The sequence below is a fragment of the Antedon mediterranea genome, chromosome 6 (assembly GCF_964355755.1).
Source record: "Antedon mediterranea chromosome 6, ecAntMedi1.1, whole genome shotgun sequence".
NCBI classification, from domain to species: Eukaryota; Metazoa; Echinodermata; class Crinoidea; order Comatulida; family Antedonidae; genus Antedon; species Antedon mediterranea.
This window is the reverse complement of record NC_092675.1, coordinates 1,070,605-1,091,139: the sequence shown is the minus strand read 5'-3', so window position 1 is coordinate 1,091,139 and position 20,535 is coordinate 1,070,605. Positions and strand designations below refer to the sequence as shown.

The following is a 20,535-nucleotide window of genomic DNA, read 5'->3' as shown; positions in this document are numbered from 1 at the left end:
TGTGCCGCCGGTAAAAACTTTTTTTTAAATTACCCTTTTTCTTGTTGAAATCATTCAAATTTAACAATTTAAAAACTATACTAAACGAAACTAAAACTGCTATTCCATGCAACCGCCCTCTATCACATCTTTTCTTTGTTTGGATTTTATGAACTGCGCATGACTCGACTGTAATCTCCTCGTTCTATGATATAACTATTTACATTTTATTTCATTGATTAATATGCCAATAATGGTAAATCAATTTATATTTTATACCAGAAAAAACAAGGTTAAATATGCTGTTTTATCATGTTTTAAATTAGTAACGCGTTACACATAATAGTTGACGCGAATTGGTTCGTCTGTCATTGTAGAGCAGACTTACTAATGACATCATTTGTATTGTTTGTTTTTTGTTGTGTGTGTATTATTCTGTCGGTTTTCTGTGTGTCACTTCTGTGATTGATGATATCCTACTGTATTTTCTAAATCTGTATCAAGTAGGCCTAGTCAAAACTAGCCTCAATTAAATTTGGACATGGCAGATCAATCAAAGAACGATAATCACATAACAGAAAACGATGCTTTGTTTGCATCGTCTCGTCCTTCCATTCATTCATCGTCGTCGAGCAACCAACAACAGCCATCTACGGTAAGAAGTCGGTATCAAACCCCAGCGTCTGAGGCCACAGCCAGTAGTTGGAATGTTCAACCAGGCCTAGGACTAATGCCTGATTATTCTACTTCCTCTGACGTACCAAGGTAAATACCTGCTAACTGATAAACTAATAGTAATAATAGTAATACTGTATAGACTAATAGACCTAGGCTAGGTCTATAATAATAGTAAATTAATAATTAGCATTTAGGCCTAGCCTAGCTAGGCTACTACTAGTACTGTTGTAAAACGGCCGAGAGTATAATCAGACTAGCAGAAAGTAGTGTGGCTTACCTGTCGTGGTGGGCTGGTCTCTTGGGAGGTCATCACCCAACCTTTGTCAACAGTAAATACTACGGTATGCTGTCTCTGTCTTGATATCGAACACGGTAAAACACTCAGTGTACTTCCGATGTGCGGTGTCTATATCCCGTGTTTATCCTATGTCGTCCAAGTCTCAAGAGAGCGCAGGTCTCTCCGGGACGGCACACATGACCTCGGGTCACTCGGTGGACCGAACCATTAAGCGGAGGGGTATTTCACTACACTTCCCCCGATTTTATAAGGCCAGGGCCGGTGCCCGGGTGGTCATGCTGTAAAATAAAACAATAACTTTTGGTTAACGCTAAGATAACTGAATCTGGTGCATCTTCTGGCACCTTACAAAAAATAACATAATAAAATAACTTAAAACTTCTGGTAGGCCGCCGGAATGGTCGGCTCTACACCATGAGGAACAGATCTCGGCCGTTCTTCCGGGTCAAGTCTAGAACTTGCTCGGCGTCCTGGCCTAAGATCCTTCCGACTACCTACTGCGGTGTGATGGAGCAGATGTGGTGCACCCACTCGTTGCCCCGGAGGAGCAAAGTGGGGCCCATCTGATTCCAGTAGCAGGCGACGGTCATCCATGCGGAAGATGTGTCGGCACGCTTCCTTCTGCTCTTCGTTGAAGCCCTCCACCGACCGTGTAAAGCTGAAATAGGTCAGGGGGAAAACACTCCTAAACCTATCGGCCATTAACACAGTCGATGAGAAATTATGCAGTAGAATGCGTACACATCTTGGAACCCGTGCTATCTGCAAGATGTTTAGGCAGTTCTGATAACACGTCTCCGCCGTCGGATCGTTGCGACTGCCTCTTAGGTGCAGGCAAATCGCCAGATGGTGTCGAGGTGAGAAAACCTGTGCCAGGAGGCACCGCAGCATCTCTTCCTGCCTGAACCAGTCAGCTACCGGAACGGAGTGATCCAAGCCGATCTCCCCGAGCACCCGGGTAGCGCCGGAGCGCACCAAGGCCTTCAGTCGGGAGAGTTGACCAGGCGAGACGTCCTTCTTGGGGTGCACCCCGACCCCCACCTCATACCCCTCCCGCCGGAGGCGATGAATCTCCTCCGCTGAAGGGTAAGAGGGAGGATCGCAAAAGATGGCGACACCCCCAACAGGTCTTACCGGCTTTGTCTGGGCTCCAGCTGGTTCAGCTAGCAAGGTCTCCATCAGTGTGGCTCGAGGAGACAGCCTCAGAAAAGAGCGCAAACGGTCCGGGTGGAAGTGGGCGTCGAACGCTCTCATCGTGGTCCGCACCATCTTCTTCTCCCGCCTGGAGGGGGTCGGTGACCCGAGCCTCCTCTTGCGTTTTACGGTCTTACGTTTGGTGGCTGGTGGCTGAGCGCGGCCAGTCTCGGCCTCAGCTTCGGCGGGCTGGGCGAGGGGATTCTCGGCCTCAGCTTCGGCGGCTAGCTGGCTCATCTTAGTGATGTCCATCCGCTGGGCCATCGCTACCATGTAGCGCCAATGGATTAGGGCCGCTGGATGGTTGAGTGGCACAAGGTTAAATCCCTCAGGTGGCTCACCTCCGATCGCCGCTTGTAGCTCGGACATCATCTCCAGTGTCCTCTGGTCGATGACGCCTACATGCGGACCAACAGCCCTCTCCGCATTCAGCTGGGTGACCAGGTCGTCCAAAGTGGACTCCGGCCTACCCAATATTTCCACGGCGTACTTCCGCAGCAGGCAGAGCTTGGTCTGTATTTTTTGCGGAGTCGATGGTAACTTAAAACATGAGGGGAGGTGGTGGGACCACACGTGCCTCCTCATGTTGTGCACAGCCTCGAAGTTACATCCCGGAAACACGCACGGGTTCTTACGCCGTGGGCGTGAATCCTCGGTCGGCGCGCCGGATGGTGGTGGTTCTGGCGTCGACTCGAGGGCAGTATCTACGCCGGTCACATCTCCACTGACCTCCCCCGTTGGGGCTAGGGTAGGTTCAGATGCGAGTAGTCGCCGCCGGGTTTCCTCCTGCTCCTCTCCCGACAGGGCACGCCACCGTCCATTGACTTGCCGTTGTTGTCTCAACCGGATGTCGGTTGCGCCGAAAACAACCTATGGAGATACAAAAATACGGAGACAATTAAATAATGGTACCCTACAATCGCTTCAGCTCGGATACTCAGTCTCTGCAATTAGCGCATTTGTAGCGGTCGATATTCAGAGCGTCTAAAGGAGAGACATTCACGCAGGCGCCATGGTACCAAACGTCACAGTAATCGCACTGAATCATGAATGACCCAGCCCAGGGCTTCCGGCAGGAACAGTATAGCGTTCCCGGCGCATCGTCGACGTTCTCCTCGCTCGGATCTGAAAGAGATAAATGATAGTTAGTTATCCACCGCGGGAGCTGCCGGTCGTGACAGGGCTTGAGCTTGTCATGGTTCAAAACCATCACTTTGTTCCTCAGCTTGACCCGGAACAGTCCCGGAGAGATAACTTGGATGATGATGCCGGGTCCCTTCCAAGGAGGACACAGCTTCTTGCATTTACCTTTCGGTTGGCTATTATCTAGCACATATACCTTATCCCCACGGTCGTAGGGGCGTGAGAGGACTCGGAGGTCGTAGTCTCTCTTCATGCGTCGCTGCGTTTCCCCCAGAGTAGCCCGTGCTATGTCGTGTGCTTCACGGATTGATTGTGTGAGAGCGGTCACGTAGCTATCGGGTGCTCGTGCAGTTGGCGGGTCGCTAGCTGTAAACATGAGATCGGCCGGAAGGTTGATCTCTCGTCCGAGCATCAGCATGTTGGGAGTGTACCCCGTCGAGCGATTCACCGTCGCCCGGAGGGCTCCAGTTAGCTGTGGTAGAAACACATCCCAATCTTTCTGCTGCCGGCCTACAAAACATCTCACAGCATCCATCAGGGTCCGGTTGTATCGCTCCACCTGGCCGTTGGCGGCGGGTCGGTAACTGGTGGTCCTGGTCTTGTGGATCTGTAAAACTTTACATAAAGAACTAAATAATTCACTTTCAAAATTACTCCCCTGATCAGAGTGGAGTTCCAGAGGCATCCCGAACCGGGAGAAGAAATTCCCTACCACGGCTCGGGCCGTTACCTCCGCTGTCTGACAAGGAAGTGGGCTCGCTTCAACCCACTTAGTGAATTGGTCCACCATCATGAGAATGTATACATTGCCCATGTTGGTTTTAGGCAAAGGCCCAAGAAAATCGATATGTACCCGTTCCATGGGTGTACCTGCATGAAAGTTTGTTAAGGGATACCGGGCTTTACGGCCGGTTTTCTTATTGCGGTTACACACTTCACAGTTGGCTACATACCTTCCGATATCCCTGGACATACCATACCAAAAGAACTTTTCCTTAAGACGAAAACGGGTTCGGGCGATGCCTTGGTGTCCAGCCGAAGGGAGGTCGTGGTGTAGTCGCAGGGCAACTAGTTGCAAACCCCTCGGCAGTACCAAAAGACGCTCGCCCGACGTTTCGTGCTTCAGGAACAGAATGCCGTCGTCGGACAGATGAAGACGGTCTCGATTCAACCAAAAGAACTTCGTGCTCGGGCTGAAGAGGAACAGCTCATTGGTTGAGGGGTCGTCTTGGCGCTCCAACCACCGCAGGATAGGCTGGAGATCAGCATTCTTACGTTGTTGGTCCCGGAGTTCGCTGACGGAGTACCCCCAACATCGGGCGGTCGGTGTCTCCGGCTGAATCGATGTGACCATATCCCCATCCTGTAATACACAAATATTCGTTAATCCATTGGGAGCCCGGGTTACTTCCACGGTCGCTCGACCACCCGGGTCCCATACAAACCCCTCACTACCCACTCCTCTACTTGCCTGTCGAATCTGGGAGATGGGTACGACGTCGTCGACATCCTCCCGGAACCGTGCCCATTTCGCATGCGTCCTACGGCAGTAGGTGCAACCCCCACAGGGCAGGTCGTCCGGAGTGATGGTGCCGTGCTCACACCCCCCAAGACGAGAAAGCGCGTCTGCATTGGTGTGTAACCTACCTCGCCGGTGCTCGACTACCATGGTATACTGGCTAAGCTCCTCCATCCAACGAGCTAGTTGTCCTTGGGGACCTTTGAAATTAAGGAGCCAAGTTAGACTGCTGTGGTCGGTTCTTACCCGGAAAGGCTGGCCCAGCAGGTAGTGGCGGAAATGCCGGGTCATGTACACGATGGCCAGCAACTCCTTACGAGTTGTGCAGTAGTTGCGCTGTTCGGCGGTGAGCCGGATGCTAGCGTAGGCGATTACTCGTTCCTTACCCTCTTGCATCTGCAGCAATTCACCGCCGATGGCGTGGTCCGATGCGTCCACATCTAGTATGAATTCATCCCGGATGTTGGGCAACGTCAAGACAGGAGGTTGAACCAATGCGTTCTTGAGAGATTCAAAAGCGATCCGCTGGTCCTCTCCCCACACAAATTGGACTCCCTTCTCAGTCAGACGGTACAACGGGACAGCCAGGTTGGCGAAAGAACTGATGAATTCCCGGTGGTAGTTAGCCAGACCAAGAAACTGTTGTACTTCTCGCAGGTTGGTTGGCGTGGGCCAGTTCTGGACGGCTTCCACATCCGTGTCGGAGACTGTGAAAGAGTTGTCACCGACGATGCGTCCAAGAAATTCTACCTTTCTCTGAAAAAAAACACACTTTTTGGGTTTTAGTTTAAGGTTAGCATTCCTAAATCTCCCCAGGACAGTGGTCAAGTTGTTCAGGTGATCTTCGAAGGTTTTTCCCAGCACGACGATATCGTCCAGAAATGCTAGTACGACGTCCCATACCAAACCTCGTAGCACTAACCCCATGGCACGGGAAAACGTAGCCGGGCAGTTTGAAAGACCAAATGGCATTTTGACAAATTCATACAAACCATGCTTGGTAATGAACGCAGTTTTCCTCTGGTCCTCCTCCTTCATCGGGATCTGCCAGTATCCCCAGAGGGCGTCAAGCTTGGAGAACCAGATGTTTCCAGATAACGTATCTATGCAGTCCCTTACTAACGGCAACGGATAGGCATCTTTGATGGTGATGTTATTCAGTGCTCGATAGTCTATGCAGAAGCGCACGGAGCCGTCACGCTTCCGCACCAGGACTGGTGGTGATGCCCACTCTGAGATGGAGGGTTGAATCACTCCAGCTTGGAGCATCTTTTTTATCTCCTTCTCCTCTTCGCCAGCAAAGCGAATCGGCGTTGGCCGGAGCCGTTGCTTGATAGCCGGAGCCTTGCCCGTATCTATGGTGTGCTCAATATCCTTGAACGTACCAATATCGAACTGATGCGAAGCGAAGGCTTCTTGATGTTGAATGATAAGAGAAGACAATTGTGCGAATTCGGAGTCGGAGAGATCAGCACGGGACGCTTCTAGCATGTCCACCAGATGCATGGGTACTGCCGACGAGACAGGTTTATCATGACTGGCTGCGGAACATACATCGGCAGCGTTGGCTTTTCCATCCTCCTCCACCTGATCTACTTCTGTGGCTGTTGCAATGTTCCGTCCCTGTTTCAGGGTGACGTACATGTCCGATGTGTTGACCACGCACAGGTGCGGAATACGCAGGCCTCGATGTGTGGTAGCTGGAATTGCCACAGAAGCGTTGATCTCTGGATCTATAAAGAAATCTGGTAAAGGTAAATGGTTAGGTGAAAGTTGACATTGGACGTGCACTACAGAGTGAGGTGGTATCACTCTACGCTTTGCGACAAGAACACGAGCGGTTCTCGGGGGTTCGGGTTCCCGATTTCCCCGCAGAGAGACTGTGCTTGCACCTACAGTTAACAGCAGTTGTCCGCAGTCTACCATGGCCCCATTTTTTACCAGAAAATCCTGACCTAACAGCATTTCATCGTGAATCGGTGCTACATAGAAAAATTCGGTGTAGGATTCCGACCCTAGCCTAAAATGAATAGGTCCCACCTTGTAACCAGGCATCGATGTCCCTCTACCCGCTAGGGTAAAGTTAAGCTTGGCCACAATCGGTGGTTTAGGAACTAAACGAGAGTATACGTTATCCGAGAGTATTGTCCGGTCCGCAGCCGTGTCCACCACAGCTGTTACTTCAGTCTGATTCACGTAGACCGTGGTGTATAAGGCTCGGTTGGATCGTACTCGATTGATAACGATTGGTTCTTCCGTTTCGTCTGCGGTGCCGGCTACTTCCACTGGCCGAGTCCACCCCGCAGCACCCCGAGGTTCCAACGATTCGTTGGTCGTCGAAGTAGTGCCCACGGGTGGGTCTCCGCCACCTGGGAGCAGGTCTGATCGCAGCGTTGTCTCTGAAAGATTACTCATAGTAATGAAAGAATTATTAGTATTATCTTGACCCGTGTTAATGTGACTAATATTTCTATTAATGTTATCACCATTATCACGGGGATTGTCAATACTCTTATTATCCTTACCATTATTCTTACTACCCTTATACTTACCTTTGTTACCCGTTACAAGACCTGAGCCCGGACGAGGTGACAGGTTGGGGAGCTGGGCTGCGCTTCCAACCTGGTCTAGTTTGACGACTGGTCACCTTCCGACTCAATCTGTCGAACTTGTCGGGCTAGCTTAGGACAGTCCTTCCTGAAATGACCCGGTTCTCGACACTCAAAACACACTCTCGGGGGCGAGGTTGAGTACCGTCTACCCGGCGATGGTGGTGATGTAGGTGTTGGATGCAAGGCCGTTAATAGACTGTCAAACCTGGTCATCAAATGGCCGACGTTGGTCGTCAACTGGTCGACGTTCGTGTTCAACTGCCCCACTTGTCGTTCGACCGCTTCCATCCTGGTCTCGGTGCGAGGTGGAGTCGGCCGTGGAGGACCCTTGCGATCGTATTGATCCTTCCTGTCCACAGGCCCAGGTACAACAGGTTTCTCGAGGCTCGCCGGGCGAGTCCAACCCTTTCCAACCTGTCGAACCTCTACCTCCTCTCCACTCTCAGAAGACTCTATTGTATACGAGGGCGGCGACCGGTGATGTCGTCGGTCAGGCACAGTTGCGAATCGTACGTGCGGCCTCACCTGCTCCCTTGGTCGCCCCTTTCTTCCTCGATTGCAAAGTTCCCTAAAACCAATGTATTTTTCGTAGGCTGCCAGTGCTCTCACCAAAGTAGTATGATTCTGGTGTAGAATATACTGACCGGCCTCGGCATCGAGACAACCCACGCAAAATTTCACGACTGCTCTCCGATGAATCCAGTCTTTAGGAAGTTCACGGAAAGCTTTCCTCGTTAGGGTGAGTACTCTGTCGCTCCAATCTTCAATGGATTCACCTTCCTGTTGACTGGCCGCCTCCAACTTCACTTGCAAGACCTCAGGTAATTCCTCAGCCTTGAAGCGCTCGTCAAAAGCCCCTATAATATGCCTGAAAGATAAATCTCGGTTCATATGAGTTAGGTTTATGAAGTAATCTGCCGCAATACCTGTAACGCACCATTGAAAAGCGTCGCGCATTCCCCTATCGCTGAGGCCATATTCGTCAGCATAGTTGAGGAACCGCTGCTTAAATAAAACCCAATTGTCCCTCCCGCTAAACGACAGATTTTTAGGAATGTCCTTTGACCTAAAATGTGGTTGTTGTTGTTGTTGTCGTCTAGGAGCCCTACGCTCGGTGGACCGTAAGAACTCTCTGAAGGACGCCAAGAATTCATCGTGGTCGGTGTGAAATGATGGTTGGGCATTTTCTCCCTCACTCTCGCTGCCACCGTAATACGTACGGTCATGGTTTCCATACGCCCAATCAACTTGGCGTCTCTGAGGTACCTCTCTAGATGACCGCCTTGCTGGTGGGTGACCCCCTCTGTTATTATAGTATTGGGGCCTATGAGAGACGGGAGTGTGCGGCCGGGTATACGCCGACGTGGTGCTAGCAGTAACCACGGGAGTGTTACCCCTCACATTCTGTTCAGCCTGAGGAGTAGCCTGGGCCCTAGAATACACAGGCGTAATTCCAGGACTAACAGTAGATGTTACTCGTGTACCGTGAGATGAAAGTGTAGGAGGGGTGTCCCGATATTCCGGTTCCCCCCAGGAATCCACATAGGAGTATTGACCGGGCATATGGGATGGGACAACTCCCTCCGGGCTACCTACAAACGGGTTAAATGGTGTACCATTACCATCGCAAAGAGGGCGGTCTTCCTCAACCTCGGAACGTAAGGGGACCTCCGGGAGTGTAGGGGATCTAAATTCGTGTCCCGGTCCCGGGTTGGCAGGGAAGTACGATCGGTCCCGTTCATCTCCCCGAGGCTCACGGTGAACCGTGGAGTCCCCGTTAGCGGGATTTAAACTGGCAGCCCTAGTTTCGTTCCGTGCATCCACTAAGTATGTCACAGCGTTCATTGTGGTGATAATCCCTCCCCGCTTAGGATTTGGGGTGAAGTCGAACCATCTGGAAAATTTGGTTTTCCCCAAACCCTTTATATCCCCAATGTTAACCGGGGTGATATTCCCATAACGGCCTCTCCAGTCTAATAATTTCTGAGCACGTGCAGCACCTATACCAGGCACCAGGAGTAAGTCTGTAACGTCGCAGAAATTTATAGATATCAGTCTGGCTTTTGGAGGCATATTTATGTAATCAAGTGCACTCTAAATAACAATTCAAGGTCAAACCAAAGTGTTATATCAATAGGGATTCAAATTGTATATATTGACTGCTGATTATACCTATTCTACCCCACAGGAAACGTATCCCAATTTACAAAGAGTATACGTAAAATGTAATGGTAAAATATCGTAATAAACAAAGTTTCAAAATAACCTCTATTTCTGAAAGACAATAGTAAATTAAAATGTATCACAGTTGCTAAACACAAAACGATATGCAAATGAGACTAATGGAATGCGCGGAATCCGCCCACAGGTGTCTTAGGAATTCAAAAGAACACACAATGGAGGAGTCGCCCGTTGAATCAATTTCCACAACGTTTGAACTAAAAACAACTGAAATAACTCTTTCTATTATAGTTTATATTTTTACTATATCAACAAAACCCACAACAAAATAATACTCAGTCTATAATTCTTCTGTATTGTCAGTCTAACTTCTCAATGGGATTCACTTGATGAAGTTACGGTACAAAAGCAATAACGCAGTGCAAGTAGCGCCTACAGAGTCGAACAAAAAATCCGTGCACTTTATTAAATTCACTAATCGCGGTGAGTCTACACCGTGCGGAATTGTGAAAATGCAGCGGGAAATTCGAACCGTTGTCGCCCCACAGGTGTGGGAACGAACTCTATGCCAAAACTAATTAACTTGGCGTTAATCGCTTACGTTTTTGCTCGCAGCGCCAATGTTGTAAAACGGCCGAGAGTATAATCAGACTAGCAGAAAGTAGTGTGGCTTACCTGTCGTGGTGGGCTGGTCTCTTGGGAGGTCATCACCCAACCTTTGTCAACAGTAAATACTACGGTATGCTGTCTCTGTCTTGATATCGAACACGGTAAAACACTCAGTGTACCTCCGATGTGCGGTGTCTATATCCCGTGTTTATCCTATGTCGTCCAAGTCTCAAGAGAGCGCAGGTCTCTCCGGGACGGCACACATGACCTCGGGTCACTCGGTGGACCGAACCATTAAGCGGAGGGGTATTTCACTACAGTACTAGCCCTAGCTAGAGAGAGGCTATATACTAGGCCTATATTATACGGTCTCTATTATACATCTTGTTGAACAAATAAACATTTATATAACATGTTTTATAAATTATTATTTAGTATTTTACAGGGAATTGACAAGAATTTATTAAGCTACAATATGTCTCATCCAAAACGTGGTGTTGCTGTCATTTTCAATCATGAAGAATTTCATCTGGGCACGCAAATGCCACGTAGACGAGGAACTCAACATGATGTCGACAACTTGAAAAAACGACTCACAAAGCTTCAATTTGATGTCAAAGTTCATCAAGATTTAACAGTCGTGCAGTTATGGGATGCCCTAAAAAATGGTACGACACTAGTACTACAAGTTGGCAATTTTTTCATTAATCCATCGGGAAAAAACAATCATTGTTTGTGTTCATCATCCATACTATTATTTTAATAATTAAGTGTTTTTTTTTAAATTGTATTAAAATTGAAATATTTTATTTATACTGAGCGACTTCTTCAGTCAAAGACTGGTCTCCCAGAGGGCCCAGTTGTGATCAGTGCCTGTGATGTACTAGTACACCGGGGTAACCCCTACTTGTCTCGTAAGATGTACTAGGTTCTTTAAAGTTCACATAAGCTAGATTTGTACACTGGCCTACGGTTTATAGTCCTGAGAAGACATGTCCTATACCGGGCATAGATACAGTAATTACTGGTTGTTTAATGATTTTAAGAATTTTCCTTTAGAAATCAAATCTTTAATATCAGAAATTTTACTTTACAACAATTTGTATTTTTAGTGTCATTACAGAGTCATGCAGATTCAGATTGCTTTGTATGCGTCTTCCTTACTCATGGTGATAACGATGTCATTTATGCTTATGATGGTGTACTTAAGTTACAAGAACTCATCGACCGTTTTAGAGGAGAAAAGTGCAAAAGTTTAGTTGGAAAACCAAAGATTTTTTTAATACAGGTTAGTAGAAGATTTATAATGAAATTAGTAAACAAGTTATATTTACAGAAGGAATAAAACAAACTATCTTTGAAATGATGAGTTGGAAACATGTATAGAGTTGTGGACAAATGATTTCTTAACTATGTCATCCACTACAGAGGTTGTGTAAATTAGTACATCTCAATACTCCATAAATAAACATTAATGAAAATTAATATTGTTCTTAAATATGCAATTACACAATGATAGATATGAGGTTTAAAATTTGGAGCACAAACTTTAACAACAATTTAATATATACTATTGTTTATTTTAAAGGCATGTCGTGGTGAGGACCATGAGATAGGTATAGATGCTATGGATGGTCTTGATGATGTAGAGTTAATGGATGTTGATGTAGCAGATGCAGGCCCAAGGCCCACTGTACCTGCTGGTGCTGACTTTCTTTTAGCATACTCTGTAGCTGAAGGTAAACCTCTACCTATCAATTTAAAATCATATGCATTAATGAGATATGCACAGTGGTGAGATCCTAGGGGCCCCAGAGAGTATGAACAGCCCCAATGCAACGAGTTAAAGGACCTTAGGAGTGCTAAACCAGGGACCTTTGCCCCATACGTTACACCATTGGATACAGTCCTAATTTTCAATATGTTTCTTGTTGAGCTTTTTAATTAAAACTAATATCTCTTAGTTTTTCCTTCATAAGTTAAATATCCCTTGAATAGGGCAAGCACACATTGTTGTTTTACTTAGTGGCTTGACTATAAACAATATGTTAACAATAACATTATACATATACTTAAATTCAAAGGCAAAATACTGAAAAAATGACAATGTTGTGGGTATCAGTGGCTGGATCTCAATGGAGATTCAAAATAAAAGCGAAAAGCTAAATCAAAACGATAAAGTAAAACAGCCAGAAAAGTTAGCAGAGCTTTCGGGCAACACGCCTTCATCAATGTATATATTATATATTATACGTAGTTACATTATTTTTATTTAAAATGATTTTCGCTATTTCCATTGACTGTAGGATATTACTCGCACCGAGACACAGCCTATGGTTCTTGGTTCATTCAAGCTCTTTCATTTGTCATGGAACGCTACGGAACGACGATGGAATTTACAGACATGCTTCTGTTGGTCAACCATATTGTTTCTCAGCGGTCAGTAAAGGCCTGTAGGGATCCTGCAATGATTGGCAAGAAGCAGGTACCATGCTTTATGTCAATGTTAACTAAAAAATTATACTTTGCCAAAAAGTGAATAATAGGAGATTCTAGTTACAACATGCCATAGTTACACCGTAGCATGATAAGACAAGGCAATCTAAAAGCAGTATACTGAGCTCTTGAGATCAAAGGGTTTATCTGTGGCTGCGACACGATAAGTTAACAGACACCGCACGCCGCAGAGAATATGTACATAGTACAGTACTATTGGTATTTGTTGCAGCCAGACATAAAATAAAAGGACTGTTATGAGTTCCTATCTTGGCAAGTGAGCTCAGTGTGCTGTTAGATTGCCTTGATAAGGCCACCTCATATTGCGTCAGCAAAATCTGCCTCTGAAACCATTTAAAACCAAATGTGAGGTTGTACCTCATTAATTGTAATGCAGTATGAGTTGGCCTTGGTATTTAAATCAGTCAAAGAATCATTGGTATAGTACTTGCGTTTTTATAAACATTCCCTCTAGTAACTTAAACATTTTTCTAAATTTTACATACTTAACAAATTGCCAAAGTTTGCTGGAATTAATCGGTTTTATTGGTTATTTTAAAAAAGAATCTTATGAAGCTTTAGAAACATTTTTTTAACAGTTTTACTTCCTTTGAAACGTGATTTGGTGATTTGGTGATTTGGTGCTGACAGCTAAACTCGCATGTTTAAATAATTATTGTTTTTAACATTCATGGCCGCAGAAAAGAAACCATCCTTTAAACAGTAAGTGTATGGCATTTGGTAAAGCCCTTTAAAAGTGTGTTTCTAAATGGGATGGATTGTTAAGGAACTGAAATTTGTTTCGTGAAAATGGTTGTACTATTTTTTTATTAATTGGCCTTACAATTACATTAAACATGTATTCAGCAGCTGAGATATAGGTATGATTGGTAATTGCTGAACTTATATATAATACAGTATCATGCCAAATGCAACTTATTATATTAGTACTTAACTTATAATAGCTACAGTATCAATGGACTTTGTGTTTGCTGTGTTTAATCATGTATTATTATTATTACTTAATTTATTAAGCACTTTCTTCTCAGGAGTAGAACTAAAACACTTGCATGATAACAACAATTATTCTAAATACAAAGCTAAGAGGGAGTATTAGTGGGGTGCTTGTTAGATGAAATTTGCTTACAGTAGGTTAAGAGCTAGTTAGTTTATTTAAACTGCCATTGCATGCAAGTTAAAGGCCAACTCAGACAGCGGCGTACGACAAGGCCTTACAAAACGTTTTGCTATCCGAGTTGAATCCCGACAAGACCGATCGTCTTGAAATAGCGTCGGGCGTAGTTTTTAGGTCGTCGGGAGAACTTCAAACAGGTTTAATTTTCTCTCGACGAGATGACTCGTCGTAAAACGCTGTCTTAGTTAGCCGAGGGAGCCTTAAGCTCATTGCAATATGTGCCTCATACATTGGCAATGTAATGACATGTAGGCCTACAAAGGTTTTGGTTACAATCGTTTCCAGGTATTCAATCATTTGTGCAGGCTACTTCATGTAGACATTCAGTAAATCATGCATGCATACAGAAACCGTACCATTAATGTTAAAATGTGTACATAATCATGTCTCTTTTCATTGGTTAATCTGAGTTGAGGTTGATTTTCTTTTTGGTAAATTTCCAAAAAAAGTAAATATTATTAGCTTATTATAGTATATCTTGTGTAAACAATATCAGCTTATTACTGTCGATTCTTTTGTTTGTTCGGCATGTTTATATATTTTTATAGCAAAAGTATTCGGAACACTTTCCCATCATATTATGAATTATGCTTAGAAACTGAAACTTATACTTAAATTTGGTTTTCAGTATTGTTAATAACAATATCAATTCATACTAACTTAATTTACAATTACATTAATCCTATTACGTGCAATACTCGAGACTGTACCTCTTAAAAGATATGTAGGCATTATTATGAGTGAACATTATATCAAGGCAATCTAACGCTGATGCTGAGCTCCGGAGTTCAAATGGTTTATCTGTGGCTGCAACATAATCAGTTCGTGCCGCGGAGATTATGCACTGTTGGTGTTTGTCGCAGCCAGACATAAGATCAAAGGACTGTTATGAGTTCCTATCTTGGCAAGAGGAGCTCAGTGTCCTCTTGTCAGATTGCCTTGATTGTATACTACATTCAATATTTAATTCAACTAGAGATTCCTCCACGTTTTATTGCGTATCCGCCTAGGGGTTTAAAAAGGACTAACCAGGGAGATGAAATAAATAATGTTATTTTACATCTCTCAGCTTTAACTGCATCATTATTTGAGGAAACACTGCTATTTTACATAATATACCTAGTTGTGAGATTGGGTTAACTAATAATATCAAAAGTAACTTTGTCTGGGTTTTTTTAAAATCTATTTTTTACTAATATTTCCTCCATGCAATGTGTTGATATACAGTAGTATAAATGTAAGTGTTTTATTTTCCTGTTTTAAACAGATTATCTGTGTTTGTACTTAGTATCTAGTAGTCGAGTGATTATTATTACTAATAATTAATATAATATCTGAAACGAAAACTTCTCGTTTATTTTTTAACGACTAGTGGCATTGATTGCAAAAAAGAAAATCGAAAAGTGAAAAACAAGTTCTGAATACATTTATTTTACTAGAAAACAGGCGATTTCTCTCGTTAATAAGGTCCTTTAAATTCATTCACTCACAGGACACCAGCAATTTAGAAGAATGTGTGCCAGTGTGGTACCGCGCTCCTTGGTGCTTCCTTCCATAATGTTATTCCAATGCTCAGCAGCACCGTCACCAGTGTGGTACCGCGCTCCTTGGTGCTTCCTTCCATAATGTTATTCCAATGCTCAGCAGCACCGTCACCAGTGTGGTACCGCGCTCCTTGGTGCTTCCTTCCATAATGTTATTCCAATGCTCAGCAGCACCGTCACCAGTGTGGTACCGCGCTCCTTGGTGCTTCCTTCCATAATGTTATTCCAATGCTCAGCAGCACCGTCACCAGTGGTAGGCCTACATGTATTACCTCCATGAGTGGTATACACAAAATGTAATATTAGAACAATGTGTGCCAGTGTGGTACCGCGCTCCTTGGTGCTTCCAGCATGTCATTCCAATGCTCAGCACCGTCACCAGTTGAATACACAAAAGGCCCAATCACAGTTCTCCCTACAACGCCGTGCGCACGTAGGCTGTAGCATACAGCAATTACGATATACGCATGTTCCAATTCGCTCGCTTTTAAGTCTAATGAAAAAGCCTGGTTGAACACTGGGTGCTGGTGACATGATTTCACTGAAGTTTGTCGATTTTTGTAACACTTCTTGTATTTAATCATGGAAAGTTTGACATAAAGACCACATTTGCCTTTGTTGAATGAACGCCGAGTTGTTTGATGACCTACAAGGTACAAATTGGTACACAACGAGTAGGCCTAAGTTAGATGGAATATTTATTGACTAACTTTAAGTAGAAAAGAGGATAATTGTAAGACGTGATTCTGGAGAGCCGAAAAAAATACACAGTATAATAACAGAAATGTAGTCAGATCTTAGCCTCAACTTGTAAAACAAATGCAGAAATAATAAAGGAAAATTAGAAGAAAATGGGAATATGCCCGACATTTTAAATAAAGTAACGCGATATAATCAATTGGATTAGAGAGAATCGAAGACTTTAATCATGTCAAACCGCATTTTGTGAGAGTTATTTGAAGAAAGGAGGAGGGGAGAGACTGAGGAGGGGAGAAGAGAGGAGGAGGGGAGAGAAGAGAGAGAGCTAATGTAATCATATAGTACCATGACGAGTGATAAAAACGTGTATTTATAATACGCATAAAGCTACAAATATGTCTCATGCAATCTTTGAGAATATATTACACTTTAAAAGAAAAAAAAACTTACATTGACATGATTTTAATTCGTGATTATTAAGTTGCAAGTTTTTGGCACGTAGAATAACCACGTTCAGTCGACTTGCATTTGGTAGGTACGTTAATGACAAGAACAATTCTCCCTGTCGATAGTCACGCTAATAAGAGATAAAAAAAATGTAATAGAATAGACGATAGATGATTGAGGCAAAATGAGTGCAAGTACGTGTGCACGAAATTTGATTATCAGTAGTTTTTACCTATGCCACATTGCGCAAATACATTTGATAGAAAAAAACAAACAAACTTGAAGGTACTATGTCCAAACAACAAAACAAATGGATGATCAGCTATATATATACATATAAAAACAATCAAATATACAAAAACATTACCAATAGATCGTCTTGATGGATGTCTATCCAAATTGGTTCAAATCTTTCGTTCGAATTTGGATCAAAGGTTCGAAGAGGATATATAATTTCACCTAGAGGATATGGACTGTTGTCGTCATCGCACTGAAAAACAACAAAGCGGACTGCCATAGCCTGTACTACTGATATTGGAACTGTGAACGTGAAATACTGCCGGAACTGAGGTGATAACGTATCACGCTTCATACGGGACCTGTACGTTAATCTGTGCGTATTTGGGATCATTTTTACTTCAACGTACGAGTCGGTTGTTCCACGCATGTTTGTTGCCGGTAGTTGAATTACCTGAAACAATAAAAAATAGACAACTGAAATATAATGAGATTAATAAAGAATAATAATAATCTATAGAAAAAAGCATAAATAATATGCCGTTACAGGTTACGCCATGTATGAAACTAATTCGTCTGTTCCTAGTTAGTTTTTGGAGTGATTATTGATTCAATTAATTATATAAAATTAACTCTCTTTGTTTTTGTCGGAAAGTTACATTTATTTAATTATTGGAAGGACTTGTAACAGCCTATAAAGAAACATATTTTTAGAAGAGTTTCCTGCAGTCTGATATTGAGAGATAGTTGAATTGTCTGAATAAATGAAAACATGGAACATAGTATAGTACAGTACAGAACGATTATAATTTAAAATTAGCCAGTTTTCCAAAGGTTTCCTCTAAACAGTCTTTTACATTCTTTGTTTGTTTCATTAATCTATTGAAATGCTTTCCATCCTGCGCCTTTGTTAATATTTATACACAATGTCATTTTCTAATGGGGCAGAGATTTCGAAGTAAAAGATTGAATGAATATCAATTCTCATATCTTACCTGTAAAAGAAAAAATGTAAGTTGACTCTCCATAGGTGCGTAAGAAATAGAAAACTGCAATTTCCCCCGGCAATACTTTGAGGGGATTTGCGACTGATCTTCGTCTGGTACACTGCTGATTTTATAGACAGCAGGATCAATTCCATAATCGACTGGACTTGGTTGATCTTTATTCCTTAATGGTGTTGAAGTCCTCTGAAAGCAAGGTTCATCAGCAGCAGTAGTTGAGGAGTCTTCACTGCTCGTGCTTCTTACAGTCGATGAAACTTTAATATGTTTCTTCGTACTGCTACTGGAACCCTCTTTCTTAGATGATGTTTTTGGAATTGTGAAAGCGACAGAACTCGTTAGTTTCATCGGTTTGTGATAGATGAAATACTCTGGAGAAATGTTAGTTAATTTATTACGTCTTTTACAGTAGTATGCAGTAATGAGGATAAGAAACGGTACCAACAAGACACCAGCTAGTATAGATGTTACGGCGATTGGAAGAGGTAGCGACGTATTTTCCAAGATGGTTGTAGTTGTTTCGTTGATGTCTTTCATTTTAAAACTTCTGATGTTGAATGTGTTGTGTCGTTTTGGGAAATCTTGCGTTTAATCTTTGTTAAGTGAATATACAGGCCTATACTGTAAATAAGAAAACAACATAACTTGACTACACATTAATAAATACTGTATTTGGCCTTAATTGAAAGACCTATTTAATTGTACATAGGAAAGTGTATTAAAATACGTTTTAATTTGATCATCTAGGCCTGTACTTTCAGTTTTCTTCATTTCAAGTTTAAAAAAAAAACAAAAACAAATCGGAAAGGCCTACCGTGTAGGTCTATTCAATTGGTAATTTTTGCAATAAAGTGTATAGGCCTAATGTGTTGGAAATAACTATAACTAATAAAAACGTTTCAATAAAGTTGTTATCCCGTGTCACTCCGTAATTCATGGTCGCCTTGCGTTATGACAAAACGCTGCCTAAACGGGGGCCGGGCCTAAAGCAAACAGTTTTCCAAAACTAACAGTAACCTACTGTGTACACGAACTTATTCAGAATACTATATCGAAATCTTACCGTTTGAAAAGACATCTATGTTATAGTCCTATAACTTTATCCTTTGATCGTCTTCAATAAAAAAACTATATAGGCTAGTTCTAATCTTTCTGTGAACATATCGACATAGCAATTGTTTTCCGTACTGTTGTTACGGTATGTGTAAAACACGTGCAATTCAAGAATACTGTTGTTATGCAAATGTTCCTGTTTTGAATTTCTAGTTAATTCTTATTAAAACTAAGAAACCGTATCGATTAAGAGCGTAGGCCTACCGTTTCCTCACAGTAAACGGCTATTTTAAATATAATTGATTCGGAGAAACTCACAAACGAGATTCAGTCAAGTAAACAAATTAGTTGTAAAAAACTTGAAGTATTGAAAACTATAATAACGAAACTTAAATTAGGCATATAAAGAAAAAAATGGGATTTTAAAAAAAATGAAAAAAAACGCAGAGCTTAAAATATTTTGTTTAATTTTACAAAAAGCATTCAATATAATAAACAAATAAAATGTTTTTATCAATTCACCATATTGTTCAACCTGTCAGTTTCTGTTAAAATGAAAAAAGGTAGGCCTATATGAGATGCTGTTGTTGGTTCTAGGACACCTACCCCCTAGACAGTTACCCCCCGGATGTTTACCACCCGGACAACTACCCCCTTAGGACAACTACCCCCCGGACAACTACCCCCCGGACAACTACCCCCTTAGGACAACTACCCCCTTAGGATAACAACCCCCCGGACAACTACCCCCCGGACAACCACCCCCTTAGGACAACTACCCCCTTAGGATAACTACCCCCCGGTCAACTACCCCCCGGTCAACTACCCCCCGGTCAACTACCCCCCCCCCCCCCCCCATCCAAAAGTAGACAAATATATAGGACCGGTTTCTGTAAAAATGAAATCATCTGTTTTTAACGGGTGTTTCGAAACTAGAGATCCGAGACCAGAGACCTGAAACGAGACCCAATACGAAAAGGGAGACCTATATTTGGGTCTCCCTTTTCGTATATTATTAGGGTCTCCCTTTTCGTATAGTGTGGTCTCTCTTTTCGTATAGTGGGGTCTCCCTTTTCTTATAGTGGGTCTCCCTTTTCTTATAGTGGGTCTCCCTTTTCGTATATTTGGGTCTCCCATTTTGTATATTTGGGTCTCCCTTTCGTATAATTGGGTCTCCCTTTTCGTATATTTAGGTCTCCCTTTTCGTATATTAGGGTCTCCCTTTTCGTATAGTGGGGTCTCCCTTTTCGTATAGGGGGTCTCCCTTTTCGGTTCTAGGACACCTACCCCCTAGACAGTTACCCCCCGGATGTTTACCACCCGGACAACTACCCCCTTAGGACAACTACCCCCGGACAACTACCCCCTTAGGACAACTACCCCCTTAGGATAACAAACCCCCGGACAACTACCCCCCGGTCAACTACCCCCGGTCAACTACCCCCCCCCCCCCATCCAAAAGTAGACAAATATATAGGACCGGTTTCTGTAAAAATGAAATTGTTTTTAACGGGTGTTTCGAAACTAGAGATCCGAGACCAGAGACCTGAAACGAGACCCAATACGAAAATGGAGACCTATATTTGGGTCTCCCTTTTCGTATATTATTAGGGTCTCCCTTTTCGTATAGTGTGGTCTCTCTTTTCG

General features: G+C 43.4%; 2 protein-coding genes across 2 annotated transcripts; one reads left to right on the top strand and one right to left on the bottom strand.

Moving 5' to 3' along the window:
- Positions 1–415: 415 nt before the first annotated feature.
- LOC140051589 (caspase-6-like) lies at positions 416–15,752 on the top strand. The gene is made up of 5 exons (XM_072096850.1): positions 416–744; positions 10,649–10,881; positions 11,326–11,501; positions 11,802–11,952; positions 12,520–15,752. Exons 1-5 carry the CDS (start codon positions 521–523, stop codon positions 12,750–12,752), a joined length of 1,017 nt encoding a protein of 338 aa, XP_071952951.1. The 5' UTR covers positions 416–520; the 3' UTR covers positions 12,753–15,752.
- On the bottom strand, positions 15,751–18,376 carry LOC140051774 (synaptotagmin-15-like). The gene is made up of 4 exons (XM_072097089.1): positions 17,827–18,376; positions 16,962–17,285; positions 16,598–16,724; positions 15,751–16,094 (listed from the first exon to the last, which is right to left on the bottom strand). The coding sequence occupies exons 1-4, from the start codon at positions 18,370–18,372 to the stop codon at positions 15,751–15,753; spliced, it is 1,341 nt and encodes a 446-aa protein (XP_071953190.1). The 5' UTR covers positions 18,373–18,376.
- Positions 18,377–20,535: the final 2,159 nt, after the last annotated feature.